Source organism: Stylophora pistillata, chromosome 14, assembly GCF_964205215.1.
Source record: "Stylophora pistillata chromosome 14, jaStyPist1.2, whole genome shotgun sequence".
NCBI lineage: Eukaryota > Metazoa > Cnidaria > Anthozoa > Scleractinia > Pocilloporidae > Stylophora > Stylophora pistillata.
In genome coordinates, this window is record NC_142532.1 from 9,157,306 (window position 1) to 9,178,601 (window position 21,296).

General features: G+C 39.3%; 1 protein-coding gene and 1 pseudogene across 2 annotated transcripts; both read left to right on the top strand.

The window, feature by feature from the left end:
- Positions 1-1,995: 1,995 nt before the first annotated feature.
- Positions 1,996-6,405, top strand: LOC148716409 (uncharacterized). Its single transcript, XM_088746101.1, has 2 exons — positions 1,996-2,096; positions 2,204-6,405. Exon 2 carries the CDS (start codon positions 3,413-3,415, stop codon positions 4,529-4,531), a length of 1,119 nt encoding a protein of 372 aa, XP_088602227.1. The 5' UTR covers positions 1,996-2,096; positions 2,204-3,412; the 3' UTR covers positions 4,532-6,405.
- LOC111345807 (uncharacterized) lies at positions 6,369-19,698 on the top strand (annotated as a pseudogene). Its single transcript, XR_015995685.1, has 12 exons — positions 6,369-6,453; positions 6,954-7,168; positions 7,402-7,620; positions 8,406-8,665; positions 9,273-9,414; positions 10,357-10,377; positions 13,988-16,257; positions 16,566-16,608; positions 16,892-17,014; positions 17,129-17,248; positions 17,459-17,685; positions 18,418-19,698. The product of XR_015995685.1 is annotated as an uncharacterized LOC111345807 (transcript).
- Positions 19,699-21,296: the final 1,598 nt, after the last annotated feature.

The window sequence follows — 21,296 nt, forward strand, 5'->3', positions numbered from 1 at the left end:
CAAATATTGGAAAGCATTTTTTTAAACTATATTTCAAATATGTTTTAAAATAACGGCGGAACATAAAGCCACGTAAAACGACTTGCCTCCAACCAGGGGCTGCTGCTCCAACTAAGTAAACAAAAGAATTTATAAGCGTTTATAATATGGGGCTAACGTAAAGGTAAACTGTGCGAGATTATTTAGATTTTTATGCGCAAAAGGAATAAAATCTGATTTGCTAAGCGCAAAATTCGAATGTTCTCAAATTCGGAACAGAAATCTGATCGTGGCAGAGTCGTGATTAGATAATCTGTAGAGCACCGGGGAAAAAAGGTGTAAAGCGGTAAATTGCCCTGCGATCATTTTCTGCCCACAACGTTCGTTTTTGTTATGGTTATGGTTCCTTTTTCCTTTTCAATATCCACGCTGATAATGGTTACAATTAGGGAAGAGGGACTGCCCTTAGTATATGAATGAAAGGCGCAAGGCACTAAGCACTTTGAAACATTACTCCTAGGCCAAACCTATGCTCTACTTACCACTGTACCACAAACTGAACCTCTACAGCGATTTACCTTTTAAAGCAATGTAAAAGCAAAATGAACTCCGTCAAACTTGTGGGCAACAGCTTTTGCTTTATGAAAACAGCCATCGTCCCTATCACCTACCAACCGTAACTCTTTTCATCCAAATAATTCTACCTGTATCGTGCCTATGGGGAGAACGTCTCATTCAGTTCACCCGACGATAAATAAAAATCTGCTGCTCGTATGGTTAGCGGTTACTGGTAAAGTTATCACGTGTTCTTCGAAGTCGTCTTCGCTATGGTTCTCAAGTGGCCATTTTGCGTCATTCTAAGATCGTTCAACTGAGCTTATTTTCATCTCATTTTGACCGCTTTTCCTGTCATGAGGGGAAATGTTCAGTAGTCCTGTAATGAAGTGTGTCGTCCAGGCAGCGCCTTGTAGCTATTTTGGGCAAGTACATGTATACATAAACATGTACATGTACCCCTTTCTTTCATTCTTCCTTCTCGGCAGTCAGAAAGGAAAATTAGTTTTTAAAAAAACTGGGTCTGTCTCCTTTTTCCAAATCTGTAACGTCATATTTTTACATAAACACTGATAAGAGTTCACTAAATCCTTTCATAGAGGGGAGTTCCCACTTGAAAACTGATTTACTTTACTCGGCCTCGACGTTCATGAATCTCGATAGAACTGAGCTACAACAGCAATATTCAATATTCACATCTCGTAAGCAACCTGTTTTAGAAGAACGTGCTAATTCTGGACGCCACTTATGAAACTACCCGTTTAGATATGACCGTTAACGTTTGAAACAAGAAAAAAGCAGCAGGAAACTTTGATAAAAATGGTTGTCTTCGTTTTGCGATGTCGACGTTTTTATGACTTATACAATGTTTGACACCTTTTTCTCGGCAGGCATACTTGGAGAGAAAGCGACTAATGCTCACCGAGAGAGCTGACAAGCCGGAAGGAGCTATTTGCACGCGTAACTTCTCCCTAACCTATACTATTGGAAAATTCATTACCTGACGAGGGAATTCCGCGTTAAGTTGCACGCGAAAACCGATATCGCACGAATCGCGAGGCGATGAGTGCGATATCGATTTTCAAGTGCAGCTTAACGCGGAATTCACGAGTCAGGTAATGAATTTTCCTTGAATCGCAGAACTGAATGAAAGTAAGAAAACAAGAAATTAAATCGACAATATTATTGTTTGTTTTTATCCCGAGCGCGTGCTCTAGAAAGCCATTTCAAAGCCAACTGTCAGAAGTGTCATTATGTTAGCGAATAGAAAGCAAGGTTAGTCGCTCACGTTTGAACCTTCGACAATTTTCTTTGTACCTCGTGTTCGATTTTACATTAATTTTCGAACTTTTTAAACAAGCTTCACACTATTTAAGGATAATAGTGGTATTTCAATGAATTTACAAGCCGTTTATCGTTAACATCTTTTTTTCAAAATTCCAAATAGTTTGCTTGAGAAGGATAATTTACACCTTTGACATCTTTGGTGGCAAACTGAGAGAAATGAAGTGTGCAAGCGAAAGCACTGATTTAAAGTGCAATAACATCGCGATTAATATAAGGTAAGTGCCTTGAAGTGTAAATACGTGTATTGATCGATTCTTTATTCCTTTGAAAACAAAGAAGTGTTTCATGAAAAGTCCAAAAACTTTCATCTTTTTATTTGTAGAAATTCACCACAGGCGACTGCCATTAGCTGAATCGTTGGGATGAGCATTCGACTGAAAGTTGATGGAAATATTCACTGGAGAGTTGTTGAACGATACATTGGTGAACAATCCACCTAGAACTCTTGCTGCTAGATCATCAATGCCGTTATTCATTGATGTTGTGTTATTGCCAACTACTGATGGAAGTGCAACGTTGTTGACATAAATATCTCGCAAAGCTTTAGTGCGTGGACCGTCGCCGGCGTTGGCAGCTGTGACAGTCGTAGTGGTACGACTCAAAACCCAGCCAACTTGCTTGACATCCTTTGTTGTTTTTCTAAAAGATTATGGCTGCAGATGGATACTGAACCCGGGTTGGCGTGACCTGTTAGCTCGGAGATTGTTTTTTCTGGGGCCGTGCTCACAGGATTTTCTCGCTTTCGGGTTGTCGTGAGCGAAAGAGGTTTTTCATGCCTTTCCAAGAATTTGAAGTTCAATTCAAAACAAGGAAGAACCCCAGGCTCACTTTGAAAACGCTTTTGTTGTATTTGCTCTTTAGAAGGTGACAATGGTTTTGAAAACATTTTAAATTGACTTAGAAACCAAACTTTGTAGGAAATGATTACAAACCGGAGAAGCTTCAATTGTCAAACAAAGTCTCCTGGTCAGCACTAAAGGAATTATATAGACGAGAGTGCAGAGAATATCGACACTGAAAACATAAAACAATTCAAAAAACAAACACACTGGTATATTTTTTTTTCTTTACATAATTACACTGTTAAGTAAAGTTTTGGTTTCAAGTCTATTGCTAAACCCTTATAAAGCAGAGACTAATGCTCAATATTTATAGAATTGAATCTGCACTTCATGAACCTTGCCTACATAATGTATTAGTACTGTATCTCCAAGCCTATCTGGTCAGGACAATTGAAGAAATTCGATGATAATACTTAATATTCATCTTTGATGTATGCATTAAGGATAAATTTCATATCAAAAACATATATAAACAGAAATAAGTATGTTAAATTAGAAGACCGTCTTTGTTATTGCTTACCGAATGCAGTTTGTGCGACAATCGATCCTAAATTTATGTTATAGGATAATAAATTCTCTATATTTAACTTAAAGTGACATGGTATGCATGGTATTTCTTCCTTAATTTGTAAGCTACACAGAGATGGGCTTTCTTTCGGTGATATAGGCTTTACCAGTTGGTTGTTAGCATGGCGGTTAGACGTGTCCCTTTCGCCTCCGTAGTTTTAATGATCTTTTTACTTTTATTTGGTTTTCAACCAGAAGAAATTTTATCTAGAAACATATTATATTGTGCTTCCCGTGCACCGCTAGGCTTTGACAGTCCAGGAACTTCTGTGGGGGAAGTAACTAGCCTGAAACGACTGGATTTCACGTGGAGAACGAGCCGCCACCTTGGATTTCGACTTCATGGAAAAGGTTACTTTCGCTCTAGAATGAATTATCATCACAAATCAACTGCTAGTTTTCAATTGATCCGACTAGTTAAAAGCGGAGATGTAAGTATTAATCTTGGTCCCACTGCTATTCCAGTTGTAATTGGTAATCGACGTCCGACAAACTGTTATCCTGATAATGCCACTCGTGTTTCACCGCGTTTGTATGGCTTGGACTACTTGAGAAATGTTCAACGACAAACTGACTTTGTATCTCGCAGTTATATTTCCTGCTTTGCTCAGCTTTGCCTGCTTAATGTAAGATCTGTTAAGAATAAGGCGATGATAGTGAAAGACTATGTTGTGGACAATGATATTGATATTATGGCTTTGGCAGAAACATGGCTGCGACCTGGAAGTACCAATGATGTTAAAGTGGGAACTTTGTGTCCTACTGGCTATACGTTGCTACATGTTCCAAGATCTCATTCCAGGGGAGGAGGAGTTGATGTGTTATTTAAAGACAATCTTAATATCAACTCCTCAATGTGTGACACCTTTCATTCATTTGAATTCATGGATGTCCGTCTCAGAAGCCTTCAGTGTATTAGGATCCTGGTTATTTATCGTCCACCCGACAACAACTCCTGTTTGCTTTTCTTTGAAGAGTTCTTCAGATTACTAGAGCAAACTGCTGCTGAGCCTTCGGGATGTTTATTGATAACGGGTGACTTCAACTTCCATATGGATGATCCTGACAATGCTAATGCCAAGCGGTTTGCAGACCTTCTTGAGTCATATGATCTGAAACAACATGTCAATTGTGGAACTCATACCAGCGGCCATACCCTTGATTTAGTCATTACAAGATCAGATGACTCACTTATCAGGATACCAAAGTTAAGGATCCTGTTATTTCGGATCATCTTGTAATTCATTGTGTGTTTTCTATTCAGAAACCTCAATTTAGAAAAAAATTGATTAACACTCCTTAAATATGGACTCCTTTTGCAAGCACAATATGGATTCTCCTTTGATACAAGATCAAGCTACTGACTTAGATACGATGGTAGATCAGTATGATAGGGTTCTGCGACAGTTATTGGACCAACATGCTCCAAAAAAGAAACATCTGGTAACTGTAAGGCCATCTGCACCGTGGTATACATCGGATGTCGTTGCTGAGTAAAGGAAAAGAAGAAGACTGGAACGGAAGTGGCGTGCTTCGCGGCTACAGTGGGACCGGGATCAATATGTTCGTCAATACTGTGTGGTTAACAACCTAATTGCTACATTGAAATCAGCGCACTACACTACAATCATCAATGAACATCCCTCAGATCAAAGGATTTTATTCGCGACTGTTAATAAATTACTTCAAAAACCATCTGAGAAGCGTTATCCACCCTCTGTTGATAATTCTGCTCTGTCAAATTCATTTGCTGATTTCTTTGTTAACAAGATTGATAAAATTCACTCCAAACTTGTTCATAGGAATATCATCGTAGAGCCCTTTCGTCTAATACCATTAACATGTCCTGTGGAGTTCAATAACTTTAGAGAGGTTAGCCAAGAGGAAGTAAAGGTGTTTGCGTGTAAGCCCTCTTCTAAGTCAAGTGTCTTGGATCCTTTACCTGCAATGGTTCTAAAGGGCTGTTTCTCGGTGTTGCTACTTACAATAACTAAGTTTGTCAATTTGTCTCTCTCAACTGGCAAAATGCCTATTGCATTGAAAGTCACTGCTTTATCTCCGTCCCTGAAGAAAAATGATGCTGACTTCAAACCGTTTTCAAATTTTCCTCCTATCTCCAATCTGACACTAGTCTCAAAGATCATTGAGAAAGCCGTTGCTGAACAATTGACTGACCATGTAAAGTCATACCATCTAGATGTGATGTATCAGTCTGCCTTCAAGGTCTTGGACTCGACTGAGACGGCCTTACTAAAAGTACGAAATGACATACTGCGTGCTGTTGATGATAACAAGTTGGTTATACTCCTTCTACTCGACTTGTCCTCAGCCTTTGATACGGTTGACCATTTGATACTGTTATCTAGACTCTCCTATCCTTTTGGTATAAAGGGTAATGCCCCTGCTTGATTTGATTCGTATCTTAAATCTCGCAAACAGTTTGTGAAAATTGAAGATTGTCAGTCATCATAACTTTGTTTAGCACATGGGGTGCCTCAAGGATCTGTGTTAGGTCCCTTGCTGTATTTATTATATACATTTCCGATTGCTGATATTATCAATTTTCATAGCCTACAGTACCATTTGTATGCTGATGATTCTCAACTTTACATTTCTTTTAAAACTGACTGCTTTGCTGACCTCGCTCAAGCTAAGTCATCTATTAAGCTGTGTCAAAGATATTGACTGGTAGATGACAAACAACATGCTAAAGCTCAATCAGGAGTAAACTGAACTGATTGTAATTAGTTCAAAATTCCGATTAAAGCCTGCCATTTCATATGTGTCAGTTGGTGATGAACAAATACTCCCCAAATCTTCAGCTAGGAATCTCGGTGTCATATTTGACGAATGCTGTAACATGGTGGAACATGTAAATAAGATCTGAAAAACGTCGTACTCCCACTTAAGGAACATTTCTAAAATTAGGAAGTACCTCACTGAGGAAACTACGGAAATTCTTGTTCGTGCATTTGTTAGTTCAAAACTAGACTATTGTAACTCTTTATTGTATGGCCTCCCTAAGCATATGATAAGTAGTTTAGAGTCTGTGCAAAACACGGAAAATAAACACTGCGTTAAATAAAGTTTGAAACCGAAGAGCTACCGAAGGCTGACATGTGGTGTCACTTGGGAAAAGCCATCGTTAGAGGACCCGATGAAGGTAATTTCATCCATATCCATTCCCATATCATTCTTTTCTACTGTAACGTTGACTTTTGTCGTTTTTGTTTTCTCTGTCATTAATGTCGGCTCTTAGTGTGTTATTAATTTATATTGATATACATATGTGTCACTTCTGGGTATAACAATACCGTACAATACTTTTGACAGACATTTGCAAATTACTCTTATTATCAAGAAGAGATGAGAAACTGTCGGTGAAATTTGTAACATAATTTTCATCCACGGAAACGACTTTAATACAATATTAAGCGAAACTTGGTTTACACTCGTTCGTTTATTCGTTAAGGACGAGCTCTTACTGATAAAAAATACTAAAAGAACCAATACGTCGAATATTTGGAAACAGACTAAGGATTCCTCAGATTTATCAGTGAATCGTACTATTTGAAGAGGAGCAGACCGCGGATTTCTGATTCATCATTACAAAGGAAAGTAATGAAAACAAAAATATGTTCTGTCTATTTTGTTTTCTTGTAGAGGAAGTGACCGAAGGGGAATGGAGTATTGATGAAGCTACAAGAAAGCTTCAATCTTCAGAAGCTGAAAACTACTGGAAAGTGGCCTTTGAAGAAGGTTTAAATCTCGATGAGAAAATCCTGGAGGGTCATTTGTGTAAAACGACGACCGAAGATTTCAAAGTGAGATATGATTTCACATATTTGACACCATGTGGGCATCAAGTGCGATGCAAGGTAAGGCGAGATTACGGTTAGAGATGGTGGTCCATATAATGTCCAAGGTATACAATAGGCATAAAATAGGTCAGTGCACCATCTCATTAAGCTTAAGTTGGAAAAGCAGAGATTCGTTTAAAAAAACCTCAAGCAATGCTATACATAGTGATATGCAAAAAAGTTCAGTAAATGTGTTTTCTTCGTTTTATCTAAGACCCTACTACAAGTCTCATGTAACCTTTTATAAATAGGTATGGGTGGCAAAAGCGGATATAAATAAGAAATTGGAGGACATTCCAATTCCTTTCAGCGACGTGAAGAATATCCTGGAGACAATTCCCTTTGAGGACGAAAAAACACTGTATACATGTCGGGGATGGCTAGTTCTTCCTTCTCGAAGATATTACAAGCCGACATTTTGTTTCCAAGTTGTGAATTTGATTGCAGGTTAACTACTCGAGGACGAACAGGTAGGTTTGAAACGAATATAATTTAGTATCATAAAGACCTCTGAAATATCATCAAGTTAAGTCAATTGCTATTTTAACAACGTACACTGTTGAAATTTTATGTGAGTATGGTACCTGCAAAGAGAACTATAATCAGTGAAAAGTTCACTGTCCAAGGAAAGAAGAATTTTAAGAAAGATCCGATAATAAGTAAACTCCTTACGGTCACATGCAACTTCTAGAAAGCTGAAATTCAGATATATAACTACAACCCTCCTAAGGTTTTCTTGAAACACCCTACACAGTAGTAAATTTGCCATTGTAAGCTTACAAGGGAAAGACAGTTCTGACTGAGTAATAAGTCAATTTGACAACCTTAAGCATGTCAGCATGAACTCGCATTTATGGAATGGGCTTTTCCTGACGTTCTAGGCCTCACTTTCAAAGTAAGGCCAACTGCAAACATATTTTTAAGACATAGGCTTCTGCTTGAAATAAAAAAAATATTTCCACATGAAAGGGTTTGCACTTTTCCCCTCTTTCTAGATGGTGGCCTTAGATTGTTTATACCTCTGGTCACTGTCATCACCAAAGACCTACTATATCCAAAAGAAGCTAAAATCCCGCATCGAACAGTCTGTGGGGCTAAAAACAGCTTCCATAGTGAATTATTTCGAATCTTCGAGCTAGTCTCTTGTTTGTGAATTAACAGTTTTAGGACAGTTTAAACGTGAAAATTATAATATTCAATCATATCATTATCATCATAATCATTATTATCATTATTTGTATCGCTTTTTCTGTAGATCATGCGGCCATCGCAGACTATGCACCAGAAGAAGAAGTAAGACTCATCTTGTCAAAGTATCTCTCTGGACTGACTTTCGATGAATGTGACGATTTCGGACTCCGCCTTCCCGCGGACGCTATACCCGAGGGATTTCACTTGATCCATAAACGATCCTCCAGAAGAACTCTGTACACCACCAATGAGGGATACGCTATCATTATTTCCAAAGAAAGCTCGTGGCGTAGTGACATCTCAGACGTGGACTCCACAGAATCGGTATGGGCCCCTCCGTCGGCCGGTCAAAATGATCTTTTTGTGTGTATGAATATAATTATTATAATAATCGGTCTCAATTTTTTACGAATCACAGACTCTTCAAACTGGTGGGTTTAGCCTTCTTAGAACAAAATTATTCAGAAATTCTTCAAAAAGTGTTCATCCCCATACTTAGCATGTCATGTAAATGTCACTCAACTTTTCTTTTTTCATTTCTTTTGGACTTAACCTCATTTTTTGCTCGTGGGACTTGAATTATGAATTGACACCGAGCGTCGAAATTTGAGAAGGACTCATGCTTTCCGACTAAGTTCCCAATTTATTATGTTCCACAAAGACATTCATGCATGCTTTGTAAAACAGTTCTCGGTATGCGAAACAGTAATTTTTGTACGTCTATCAACAACTGCTCGTCAGTTTCAGTGTGATGTTCAAACAGCTGTAAACGAAGAAACAATATAACGCGAAAATCTGCATCTGGTATGATGTATTGGAAGCATTTAAGACAGGAGCCATAAAATGACCATTATACGATTCATTGCTTTTCAGCGTTTAATCATTACGTTTCAGTGTTTACTTATGTCTGATTGCTTTTATATGTTTGTAGACTGATCTTCATTTGCACTGTAAAGAGTGGGATGAGGTTCTTTGCACTGAGGATTGGAACCCAGATGACATAGTTGCGAGGCTTCCGGAGTTCTTGCAGTTTTTGAAACAAGTCCAAAGTTATCTTGCACGTGAAATGACAGAATGAAAATATTCTTAAGGATTGTTATTTTTATATTAACTTTTTTAAAATTTGTTTTTAAATTTTTGTGAAATGTTGAAAACATCGTTCGAAAATTTCGTTGCTATCAAGTCTACCCGTTATCGGAAAAATTCGGTTTCCGTCAAATGCAGCCCCACGAATTTGACTGTTGTTTACATACTTCTTCATGACTACAACAGGCTCGAAAATAAATTTTTTATATTTAAAGTAAATATATCATGTTTCCGGCTCCCCACTTTTGAAAGCGCAGGTTTTGTCAACTTACAGGCCGCTCGTCTCAGTGTATGAGAGGGTTTAAACTTAGGAAAGCTTTTATTGATACGTGTTTTTAATATGACACGTGTGACAGCGATTTTCGCTTCCAAGAGAAGTCTTTTCATCCTCAGACAAAGTTAAAGTTTTGAGAACGGAACCAGTTTTCCGAGACTGAAGCCCAAGTAAAACTGTTACCTTCGAGAAATATAATTATCATCTCTGAGGAAATATATACGGGTACGTTCCTAGGCAAGAGTAGGCTTTTGCGTTTTTTTTTTTATCATACAGATAATTTCACAGCGCGCATGATAAAATGTTTAGGAACAGCTCATCGTCAAAAACGTTTATTTCGTGGGCTGTGGACTTTTCAGTGGTCATTTGTTCGACTTTGCGAACGATCAATTTCTTATCTCCTGTCATAAAAATCGCATTTAACGTAAAGTTTGAACATTGGAGAATCTCACTAGATATTTCCTTTTAAGTGGGGTATTTACGATCCTGTGAAGAATAAACACTTATCGCGAGCAAAATGTGACTCATGGTACCGTTTAAATGATTTCAGTATGCAGGGTTGTAAAGTAGCATATTTATTTATCTCTTTATACGGCTTTGAAAGTCAGAGTTCCCACTCTGACTTTCTTTCAAAACAATCTTGTTTATAGCTGTAGAAACTTTGCTACCAGGGTTGGTTTTGAGTAAGAGTACTCAATACACATATGCAGAGCTTAATATAGAAGGTAGCGATCAAACAAGACGACACATGGTTTTTGTTACTCGGAGTTTCGTGCTTACGCACTCATCAGACAGATTTAATTAAATGTCTGGCGAGTGCGTAATTTTAATTAAATCTGTCTGATCAGAGCTGAGCAAAGAGTTTCCAGCAATCTGATTGGTAAAGAGGTTCCTTATATGACGCTATATAAACCGCTCCACGCGGTTTATATAAAATGTTAAAATAGAATGTTAATAAATGTTCCTAAAATGTTATGATTTTAGAAATTCTCTGTTGTTCGGCTCCGAAATTATACTAAAACAATTATTCGCCTCAGGTTCGGTGAATATCGTGGAAAAATCCCCTCGACTTCGTCTCGGGGATTATTCGACGATATTCACCGAACCTGAGGCGAATAATTGTTAAATATATACATATATATATAACTGCAGACAGTGCACACTGTTTCGACCTATGTGGGTCTCATCAGTGCAGTGCAGACACTGGGCCAAGCTCTGGAATAAACCATTGCCTGAGCGCTACACTTGTGGGACCAAGTGTAGGCATGTTGCCATGCGAGAGTGCTCAAATCACAACTAAGGTGATGAGCTTCGCCCGAAGGCTAAGTGCATGGCAACCCCAGTGTAGAGTGCTCAATCGCAAGGTAGCCAAAAGGCAAAGCCAAGCGAGAGCTTGGCTTTGCCTTATATACATATATATATATATATATACATGCCTTATATACTCTAGTTTGAGCACTCTGGCATGGCTTAGACGATACCACAAAGGTTGGGTCGTTTGGGGTGACCGTCTCGGTTCTCCCCCATCCTAGCATTAGCACTGCACTGATGAGGCCCAGAAGGCCGAAACAGTACTGTCTGCAGTTAGTTATATATATATATATATATATATATATATATATATATATATAGATCTTGAAGTATAATTATATATATATATATATATATATATATATATATAATTATACTTCAAGATCTAGGTTACTTCAACTTTTACTGCAACTCTGAGTTTCATGCCTCTTGCGGAGCAATCGTCAGGCAACTGCCAGAAATAACGGTTACAATCCACCGAAATTTAAAAGACAGAACAATGTGTACATGCGCGCGCAATATACTACACGCGCTATCGTAACGTTACGTTCTTTAACAGGAATTTCCTGACATGTCTGCAAATGATATCAGCTCATTTTTTTTTGTTTAAACTTGCCATTTGCGGTTTACGAATGATAAAATATTTTTCCCACAAACACAAATTGCATCTCTTGGCTACATTGGAATAAGAACTAGCTTGTTTCACCTTGTGCCACTTAATATTAAACTTAGCGTTCTTATCTTTAAGACTCCATATATTAAGTAGCATGCCTGTAGCGTTCGTTTCAAAATGAACACAAGTGGTTCCTGTAACGGATTTTAAACGCGGTGTCACTTGTTGCGTAGTATCGCTGAGTATTTTTACGAGTTGTGTCGTATTTTGAAGAGCCCGTAGGGCGAGTCAAAATACAAATAACGAGTAAAAAATACTCAGCGATACTACAAAACAAAACGTCTAATAAGTTATTTATTATCCAACACGCCAAACTGTTTTTTCAGTGCGGGCGAATTTCGCGGATATTTATTTACGGGGAGTGCGTGACAGAAGTGTGCGAAGCGGAACGGAATTGGCGCGTTGTTGTGCTGCTGTTTTTATTTTCTTCATTAAATGAAGACATTTTCTGCTCGTCAAGCTGTTTTTCTTCGTTCGATCCATCTAATAAACTTGGATCTATATTTTCCAGCCATTCTGACTCTTCGTCGTCGGAAATATGATTCAAATTGTCCGCCATTTGTTTTTTGTTTTCGTAACTACAATCCAATTCTTCGCTTGCGCGATGCAAGAAAACCCGTTTAACCGGCACTACAATAGACGAGTACCAATACCGCGTGATATTTGTACTCGTTTATGGCGTTATTTGTACTCGTCTAGGTGTAGTTGGATAATAAAAGGCAATATTTTCTTCTGTGCGCGGGCTATTTTCTTTGCTTTAAAGTATACTTTTTCTCCTTCAGAAACATCTTCAGAGATACGTTTCTAAAAACCCTCATCTAGCTTCCCTCTATTCTCCTAGCGTATTTTGAAACTCTGCACGTTTTTGCTAAACGTGGAGCGAGACAAATTCGTTCTCAGGATGCGTAGGGCTTATCCTTTTACAAATCCCGTATTTACGCTTTATGGAAAAAGTTCTCGTGATAGAAGTTCTCTGTCTCTTTAATATGCGTTTGCATGTCAAGGGTTAATTCCCTGGTAAGTAACTCGCGTCTAGGAATATAATTTCTGACTCTGATATTATTCATTCCGCCATCGGCTGCAAGTGTAACTGTTGCCAATTGTGTCGAGATTCTTTGGCCGATTGCAGTTTCGAATCTTTCCTAATAAGGTCGGTTGCCTCCGAAGAACGAATTCGTCACGGAGAAAAAACGGGAGTCGCGCACGCCCGTCAACCTTTTTAACTTTCGAAAGAACGGTAACTGCCACCAAAGAAGTTCACTCGAACGGATCAAAATGCAAGTGACTCATTTTTTGTTTTACGACCATGATGCGACGCAATCAGAGTGCGCACACCGCCTCGAAACTTAGATTTCTCTCGATGTGGCGCACACATATCCATACCACTTTTCTATGATTGTCATGTGTACCCTTCACGAACATTAAGTTGATGGGTTTCTTTATGCATTGAATAAATAAAACACATTACCAAGAATAAACAATTGAAACACAAACGAAAGGATACAGTGAAAAGAATAGGTTCTAACTATAAGTCAATCTTTTCGAAAAAGATCTTATTGCAAACAATTATATGAGTGTTAATTATAAAAGACGTTAATTTGCGGAACTTAATTAAAGCGTCTATACGGCCAACAGGGTTTTTATTGTTTTGGTATCTCTTTAACTTCTAAAAAAGTATTCTAAAAAAAACTTGGATGCTGACGCCTCTTCACCCTAAAATCGAGCTTTAAAGTTCCCGCTTCGGCCACGCCCAATAAAGTTGACCGCGTAAGGGAAGATTGGTTATAATTTACGTCACTCCAGGAGCGTCTCGAGCGTCGTGTTGTTACTTTGTTTGACAAACGTAGTACTTTTACAAAACATCTATCGGGCATAGTTATGTTGCCGAAAACTCTTTACCCTACTGAAAAAAAAAACCGGTGAAATGAACCACTGGCGGGATTTGGCGAGTTCCTGATTTGACGTCACGACCCATTCTGAACCCAATCCCCGACTCACGGTCACCTTCAATGGGCGTGGCCAAAGCAGGAAGTTTAAAGCTCGATTTCAGCGCGAAGACTCGTCAGAATCCAATTTTTATTTAAGAATACTTTTTTACATGTTAAAAACATACCAAAACTATAATAACCCTGTTAGCCGTATAGACACTTTAATTAAAACATATTGAACTGAATTGACTCAAAATATAGCGATAGTGGCTCCTGTTGTTTGGTTATAATTGAACGGGGTTTTTTTTCACTTTTAATTCTACCTTGATTATGGAGACTTACTGATGTGCATTTCTCGATTGTCACATTTACAGTTCCTCCAGAGATTCGTGCTCGTGGTCCTCTAGCTTTAGAAGCCTACAACAATGCCTTGGCAGAGGGTCAAACTTGTGTAAAGAGAGTGCCGTTGATGTTTGTTGGACAGGATCGGTCAGGAAAGACTAGCCTGAAGAAGTCCTTGAAAGGGATTTGTTTCAACCCAGATGAGGATAGCACCGTGGGCATCGATGTCGATAACTACCATTTCAAAGTTACCACCGAAATATGGATGACATGAAAAAAGGATCAAGACGAAATAGTCGGTGAGAAGTTAATTTCGTTTGAGCATAACGCAGCTCGGTGGATTGCAGATAAATTGATGGCGGAAGAAAACGTTGCTGATGTCACAGGAACAGGTATTACCAAGTCAGAACATTATGATGACTTTGAAGAAACTGACACCTTAGAGGGAAGATACCCCAGTGAGACAACAAGTTACACGGACCCATCGGAATCACCTATAAATCCAGCATACGCTCATCCTTCGCACGGTGAACCTCCTTTAACATTTAAAGAAGAACATGATTTAACTCCAACAAAGTACGGGGAAGATATAATCAACTGCACCTCAAGAAAGGTGCCGGAATTTGAAGACATTGCCAAGTTAATTCAACAGATCCTTTAAGATGATTTGGAAGACGATAGAGAGGATATTCACTCAATTATGTGGGACTTTGCTGGACAGTCTGTTTACTACGTGACACACCCAATCTTTCTTACAAGAAGGGCAATCTACTTTTTGGTCTATGACTTAAGCAGAAATCCAAGCGACAAAGCCATACCTCTGGTGAGGCAAGGAGTTTATAGAGAAATTGACGATAAAAGTAACTTAAAAACGAATATGGATTACCTAGTGTTTTGGATGAGTTCCTTGGCTTCCTTGGTGGAACCGAATAATCTTCCGTATGTGAGCCCCGAAATGGAGGTGCTTCCAAAGAAGCTTCCGGCTGTTTTCCTGGTGTGCACTCATGCTGACAAACCATATTGTAACCGTAATTCTTCTGCACTAGCCAGAGAAATATTTGGTAATTTAAAAACCAAGCCATATGGTGCCCAGTTGTTTGACGTGTTTTGTGTTGATAACACTAAGTCAGGCACTGAATCTGAATGTCAAGAAATCATGCGACTGCGAGAGGTTGTACAGGAAGTTGCTAAGAACTTATCACATGTAAATGAAGCTATTCCGATCAAGTGGTTAAAATACGAAAATGCCCTTCGCTTGATCAAGGAAAATGATTGCAAATTTGTTTCTCTTTCAACCGCAAAAGAGATTGCTTCGAATGATTGCAAGATAAGCAAAATCAACGAGATGTCGACATTGCTAAACTTTTTGCACGATTTGCGAGTTTTGATCCACTTTAATGACACGCCAGAATTGAGTGATTTGGTTACATTGGATCCCCAATGGCTGATTGACATATTCAAGAGTGTAATAACTGTCAGGCCCTACCACTCGAATGAGAAAAACTTTGCTGAGCTTTGGTTCAAACTAGAAACAGAGGGAATCCTTGAAGAAAAACTTCTTAAACATGTTTGGAATTCTTTGACAGAAACCCAAGAAAGCCTTATCGCAATGATGGAGAGATTCAGCTTGTTGTGTCCTTGGCCAACTTCACAAGACTCGTGCAACAGGCATTATCTGGTGCCATCTATGCTACAAACGCATCCGCCAAAAATGATTAGTAATCTCGTTGAATCTGCACAACTTCCCTCTCTTTTTATCAAATTTAATGCAGGTCAGGTCCCTCCAGGTTTATTTCCACGATTTGAGTCAGAATTCTTTCAGTGGTGTCGAAAACAATTTCCTCGCTTACCAACACCGCAATTTTATAAAAACTTTGCGAGATATTACATCTTCCCGAACCAAGGTCTCTCGATTGTTTTCCTTTGCCACTCTTCTGCGATTGAGGTCATTATACTGAGTGTACATAATGAATTTGACATGGTTGATATGACCTCAATTCGAGCTTTTCGTAGCCACCTAACTTTGATGATAGATCGCATTTGGAACAAGTTCTTTTGGGTGAGGAACGTTGGATATAAGGTATGTTTCCTATGTCCGATCTGTTCCCATGGACGCGTGGTCAGTTTCTGCAAACAACATAATGAAGAGAATTGTAAGGAAGAGCAATGCCTCCACTTCATTTCAGAGTCAGATCTTGGAAATGAAACACCGCAGGTTTTTTGCACAAAATCTGCAACCGCTCGGGATGACCGAATTCAAGCTGAGGATTTTGCTCCCTGGATTTCTCCTTGTAAGGGAAAGGTCAGGAATGACAGTTTTTTATCTTTTACATTAATAGCCATTATCATCTTCCAAGCATATGAGAGATATTAGATTGTTAGCATTTCCAGCCTGAAGAAAGAAATTGTTATCATGTAAAGTAATTCTTAGAAGTAGATGGAAACTAGTGACTGGTTATAAGGAAGTCAGTTGGCTTTTGTTTCCTATGAGGTACAAGATTAATCCGATGCAGTGAGCTATTCGGCCACGCTTAGAATCAGTCACGCTCATTTCGCGTAATTGCTGTAAAATACCATTCGTTATTATTAACGACTCACTTTATTTACCAGCAGGTGGTGACTGGTCAACGTAATGAGAGACCTAACTTGAAAGGTAAACCACCATTTCATATCTTTATCACCTCCGAGCGATCAAACTATTTCAGTTATTTGCGATGTTCCTTTCTGCGGTCTCTCGTATAGTTCGGTATCTCGTGGCTTCACTAAATCATTCATATAATCATTTTTCAATTTAATCCTATGCATTTCGTGTCAGTCGTGTGTTCTAGCGATAAGAGAAGTTAACGTTTGCGGTCATCCTGTGGTTTGGTAAATGAATCCTTCCATAAACGATTCGTACAGTCCAATGAGTGTTTTTTTTTCCTAGTAATACTGAGGGATCTCTGATGGATGCCAGAAGAAATCATGGGTGTTACCCGGCAAAGCTGTAGCATCTATTCAGCCACAAGGACCAAGTGTAGGCAGTGAAAGTGATATGTTGCAAGTTCCTTTTGCACAAGGTTAGTTTCTTCCTCTTTTCTTGTCATGCATTAGCTCATTACTATTGTTTATTCTTCGTGTTTTATCTTTCTGTTGTATTACAAGGGCCTTGAATGCATTATTTTCTAACCTAGGTGGGAACCCAGGATATTGTCAAGTCCAGGTCCTCGTGGCTGAACAATTCGAAGGAGAATTTAACCAACTCCAAGATGCTGTTCATGAGAGAAAAGGAACAGTTTTTCTTGTTTCAGGGGGTCAGTTGCCTGTAAATTGCCTATTATCACTATGTTTGTTTTTGAGTTTTTTTTAAAGAAAACTAATCTTTCTAGTCAGTTGTTATTGCCTACCGTTAAGGGTATTCTTTCTGACCTTTTGTCATCAAAATAAGTACATAAGATGTTTTCCTTCCTTGCAGAATAATAAGTAATCGGAAGTAAGTAGTTTTGTTTTATCGCACATTTAAGGGTATGGAGAAAAATCGCTTGCCCTACCTTGCGATGTTTCCCAGGCTCTCCAGTCTGAGTCGGTCCCTGCAGAAGATGTTGTTTGTAAACTGCTGGATCTTCCATCGCTGAAAACTCCAGCACCAGAGGATAGGAAATGGATCCGTTGCCTTATGAGGGATGCTAAGGATTGTGATAGAACTGATGTGCTTACTTTCTTGAGAAAAATGCGCCAGAGGGTACAACAGGTGAGAGTTTAAATTATTGTTAATACTGCCTCAGTATCGGGGAGGGCGAGAGTTCCATTGGGAGAGATTTGTCACAATAACACGACTGGGGCTGCGCCCGGACCACTCGATCCGGATTACAGAGCGTGGACCATTAGCACACTGCAACTCACACCGGCGTACCACGAACATCTTCTAGGTGAGGGCGATCTCTGACCTATTTACCTTTTTTCGCTGCCCCTTTGTTTACTTCTGTCGTTAATGAGTAGGCTGGAAAAAACAATTAATAATTAAAAAAAAACATTTGACGCTACTAAACCACTAAGGTACTTTCCTTTCCTTTTCGTTACGGTTAAAACACAATTTTAGACCCATCTTAATTAATCATTTATCTGTCACACTGGTATTAATTTATCTTACGCTACTCCTTCCAAGTTGAGGTCTGTCAAAAATCCAGACAATGTCCGATCGAGTTTTGAGACATGACGTTTGAAATATTAGAGGAAAATTCATTACTTGACGCGTGAATTCCGTGTTAAATTGCACGTGAAAACCGATATCGCACGAATCGCGAAGAGATGAGTGCAATATCGGTTTTGGAGTGCAATTTAACGTGGAATTCATGAGTCAAGTAATGGATTTTCCTTGAATCGCATAATTGTCGACAGTCTCAATTCTACACACACGGTTGCCAATTAAAGTGTCAAAATTAACCGAATTCAGAAGACACCACAATACCTTTTTTTATTTCAGGCCCTTTACTTGAAGAAAGTCTTAGCGTTCTGAAAATTCCAATTAAACGGAGAACTGATCTAGCAGTTCGCTTGTGTGGTAAGTTAGAGAGTAGTTTTGTTGCATTTATTTTCCACATCATTTTGTTTATGTCGATTGTTTTTTTTTCCAGTTTCTTACTATAGTTAAAGAGCATAAAGAAACCCACCAAATTCCTGTTGTAGTTTTTTGCAGAAATCATGAGGCCCGGGTTTTGTTATATCGTTAATATTCAAGTGGAGTTCCTTTTATTGATGAGTTACTCTTGGTGTATCTCTGCAACTGATTTTGGTATGGACTAACTCGTTAAACGTCCCCTCTGCTGTTTCGTTGGCGAGAAAACCCGGCTTAAACTTATTACCAACTACGATTAAGTGTCGGTGCCTAAACCCGAAAAAAGTGTAAAGTTGCATGGCTTTTGATGGGGGTTCATATTTTCCGTTGTTTTTCAAGAAGGAAGACTTTCTTTGTGCGGAGAATGGGGACTTTGGAAGTGCGCAAGTTTTGGTTCATTTCTCAGTTTGCAAAACAGTTTTTCGTGAATCACTCCCCCCCCGCCTTCCCACTGAAGGGTTTTGAGTGATACAGGATGTTCATACTTTCACTGTTGCTTCTCTTTTACAAATGAGTACAACTCTTCTACATACCATGTTACTGACTTTTCGGGAGGCGATGAATGGAAGATTGTTGTTGACAAACTGGGTTTTGAAGATGCATACATTCGTTGTTTTGACCAGCGTTTTAAAAACCCAGTTGATGTTATTCTACATCACTGTGGTTTAAATGTGGGGCAACCCTACGACGTACTGGTCAAATGTGATTTTCCTGCACTCGCACATTTGTTGTAGAAGACCAATTTTTCCCCGTGCTTTCTATTTGTTTAAGGTTTTAATTCACGAACTATGATCAAACGAAGCGTAAGACTAAGTAATGGGTCATTTGTTGTGGTTATAAAGTATTTATATTCTCGTAGAATTTATTATTAAAAATAGATGTTTACTGAGAAGATAGAAGCTCCAAGAAATTGAATATTAAGTAGTTAGTGATATGCATTTAGATGCATGTAACAGAACGAATTTAAACCTTTCATGAGTAAGCGCCACGCTAGCGAGGATCCCTATGGTGTCGCTTGTTAAACAGGTTTCACTCTTATCGATTGATCAACATTACTGGTTGGGTATTACGTGTTACTTTTCGACTTGTGTGATATGAGATGTTAGCAAAGTGCCATGACAGAACGGAAAACCCGTGCACTGTAAGTACCTCTGGTTGTCCCATACAAAGCCTTAGAAAAGTTTTCTAAGGCTTTGTATGGGACAACCAGAGGTACTTACAGTGCACGGGTTTTCCGTCCTGTCATGATTAGATGGCCTGAAAACTGATGTAAATCGAACAGAAAGTATAATCCGCCATCCTTGATCATATTGCTGAGGCTTGTAATTTTGTTTAGCGGTTAATTGACAGATAATTAACAACTATTCACCGAAGTGGAGGTGGTTAGTGGTGGATATTTACGGAGCCGCGAAGTGGCGAGGTAAATACCCACCGCTAACCACCGACACTAAGGTGAATAGTTGTTTTAGTATATACTAAAACAGTGAGATAATATACACCACCGTCGTTAATTTGAGTGATTTCTTCGCTTGTCACGGATGCAAACCGAGGTGCCATTTTTTCCCGAGTTGCTCGGAGGTAAATAGCAAAGGATATTCGGAGTTTGACTAGGCCAATCAGAGCGCGCCTTCAACGCTATCCACTGTTTTAGTATATACTAAAATCGAGTATACTAGGTTTTAAATGCGACAAAAATTAGTCAGTGACTTTTGATTTGTTAAATATGAGATAGTTGCTGGCTCACAAAATCAAAGGAAACTGTGAATAGGTCGTGGATACATTGGGTTCTAATGAGTTTTGAAGATAATTAAATTCTAATGGGTGACTCCCGGATACAGTTGAAACTACTTGGTATTACTTTGAACTGCTGGGGTGAGGTTGGGTGAGGTGGGGTGAGGCTGGGTGAGGTGGGGTGAGGTTAGGTGAGGTGGGGTGAGGTTGGGTGAGGTTGGGTGAGGTGGGGTGAGGTGGGGTGAGGTGGGGTGAGGTGGGGTGAGGTGGGGTGAGGTGGGGTGAGGTGGGGTGAGGTGGGGTGAGGTGGGGTGAGGTTGGGTGAGGTGGGGTGAGGTTAGGTGAGGTGGGGTGAGGTTGGGTGAGGTTGGGTGAGGTGGGGAGAGGTGGGGTGAGGTGGGGTGAGGTTGGGTGAGGTGGGGTGAGGTTAGGTTAGTTAGAATTCACATTTGGTACAAATGTGAATTCTAACTTAACTAACTAACTAAATAGCAGACTACAGACTGCAGGTTGGATACTGAATGCAGACTGGAAATTTTGAAAAGTCATCTTACAACTTACCGAGTGTCACGCAAGATTTCGCCTTTCGGCAATCACTTTCATGATCATTTGCACTATTTGGGAATATTCCTTGCCCGTTTCCTCGCATATTTTGTTTTTAACAAAGCGGCCACTGAATTGGGTTTTTAAAAAAGCGGCCACAATCGTTTTCAAATAGAATTTCAAGCGTTCGCATAGTCTTCTCATTTCGCGCGCGAGATGTCAGTATTCTTTGTTTTCAACCACGTGACAAAAATTTGCTACGCCATACGCAGCCGCCATGTTGGGGGATAACTAAACTTTCAAAATGGCTTCTTCCGAAGGCGTGCCCGATGTGAACCTTCACTATTCGGATTACTTTGCGGGTGTAGAGGGTCCTACGAAGTCAAGGTACCACGAAAAAATATCTGTTTAAGGCTTCGACCGATACGCGTTGAGAAAAAGTGATTTCTCCGAAAACATCGAGCTCCTTCTGG

Excerpts from the sequence above, each read along its gene's own strand:
- LOC148716409 (XM_088746101.1), top strand. The coding sequence starts at position 3,413 with ATGGCGGTTAGACGTGTCCCTTTCGCCTCCGTAGTTTTAATGATCTTT.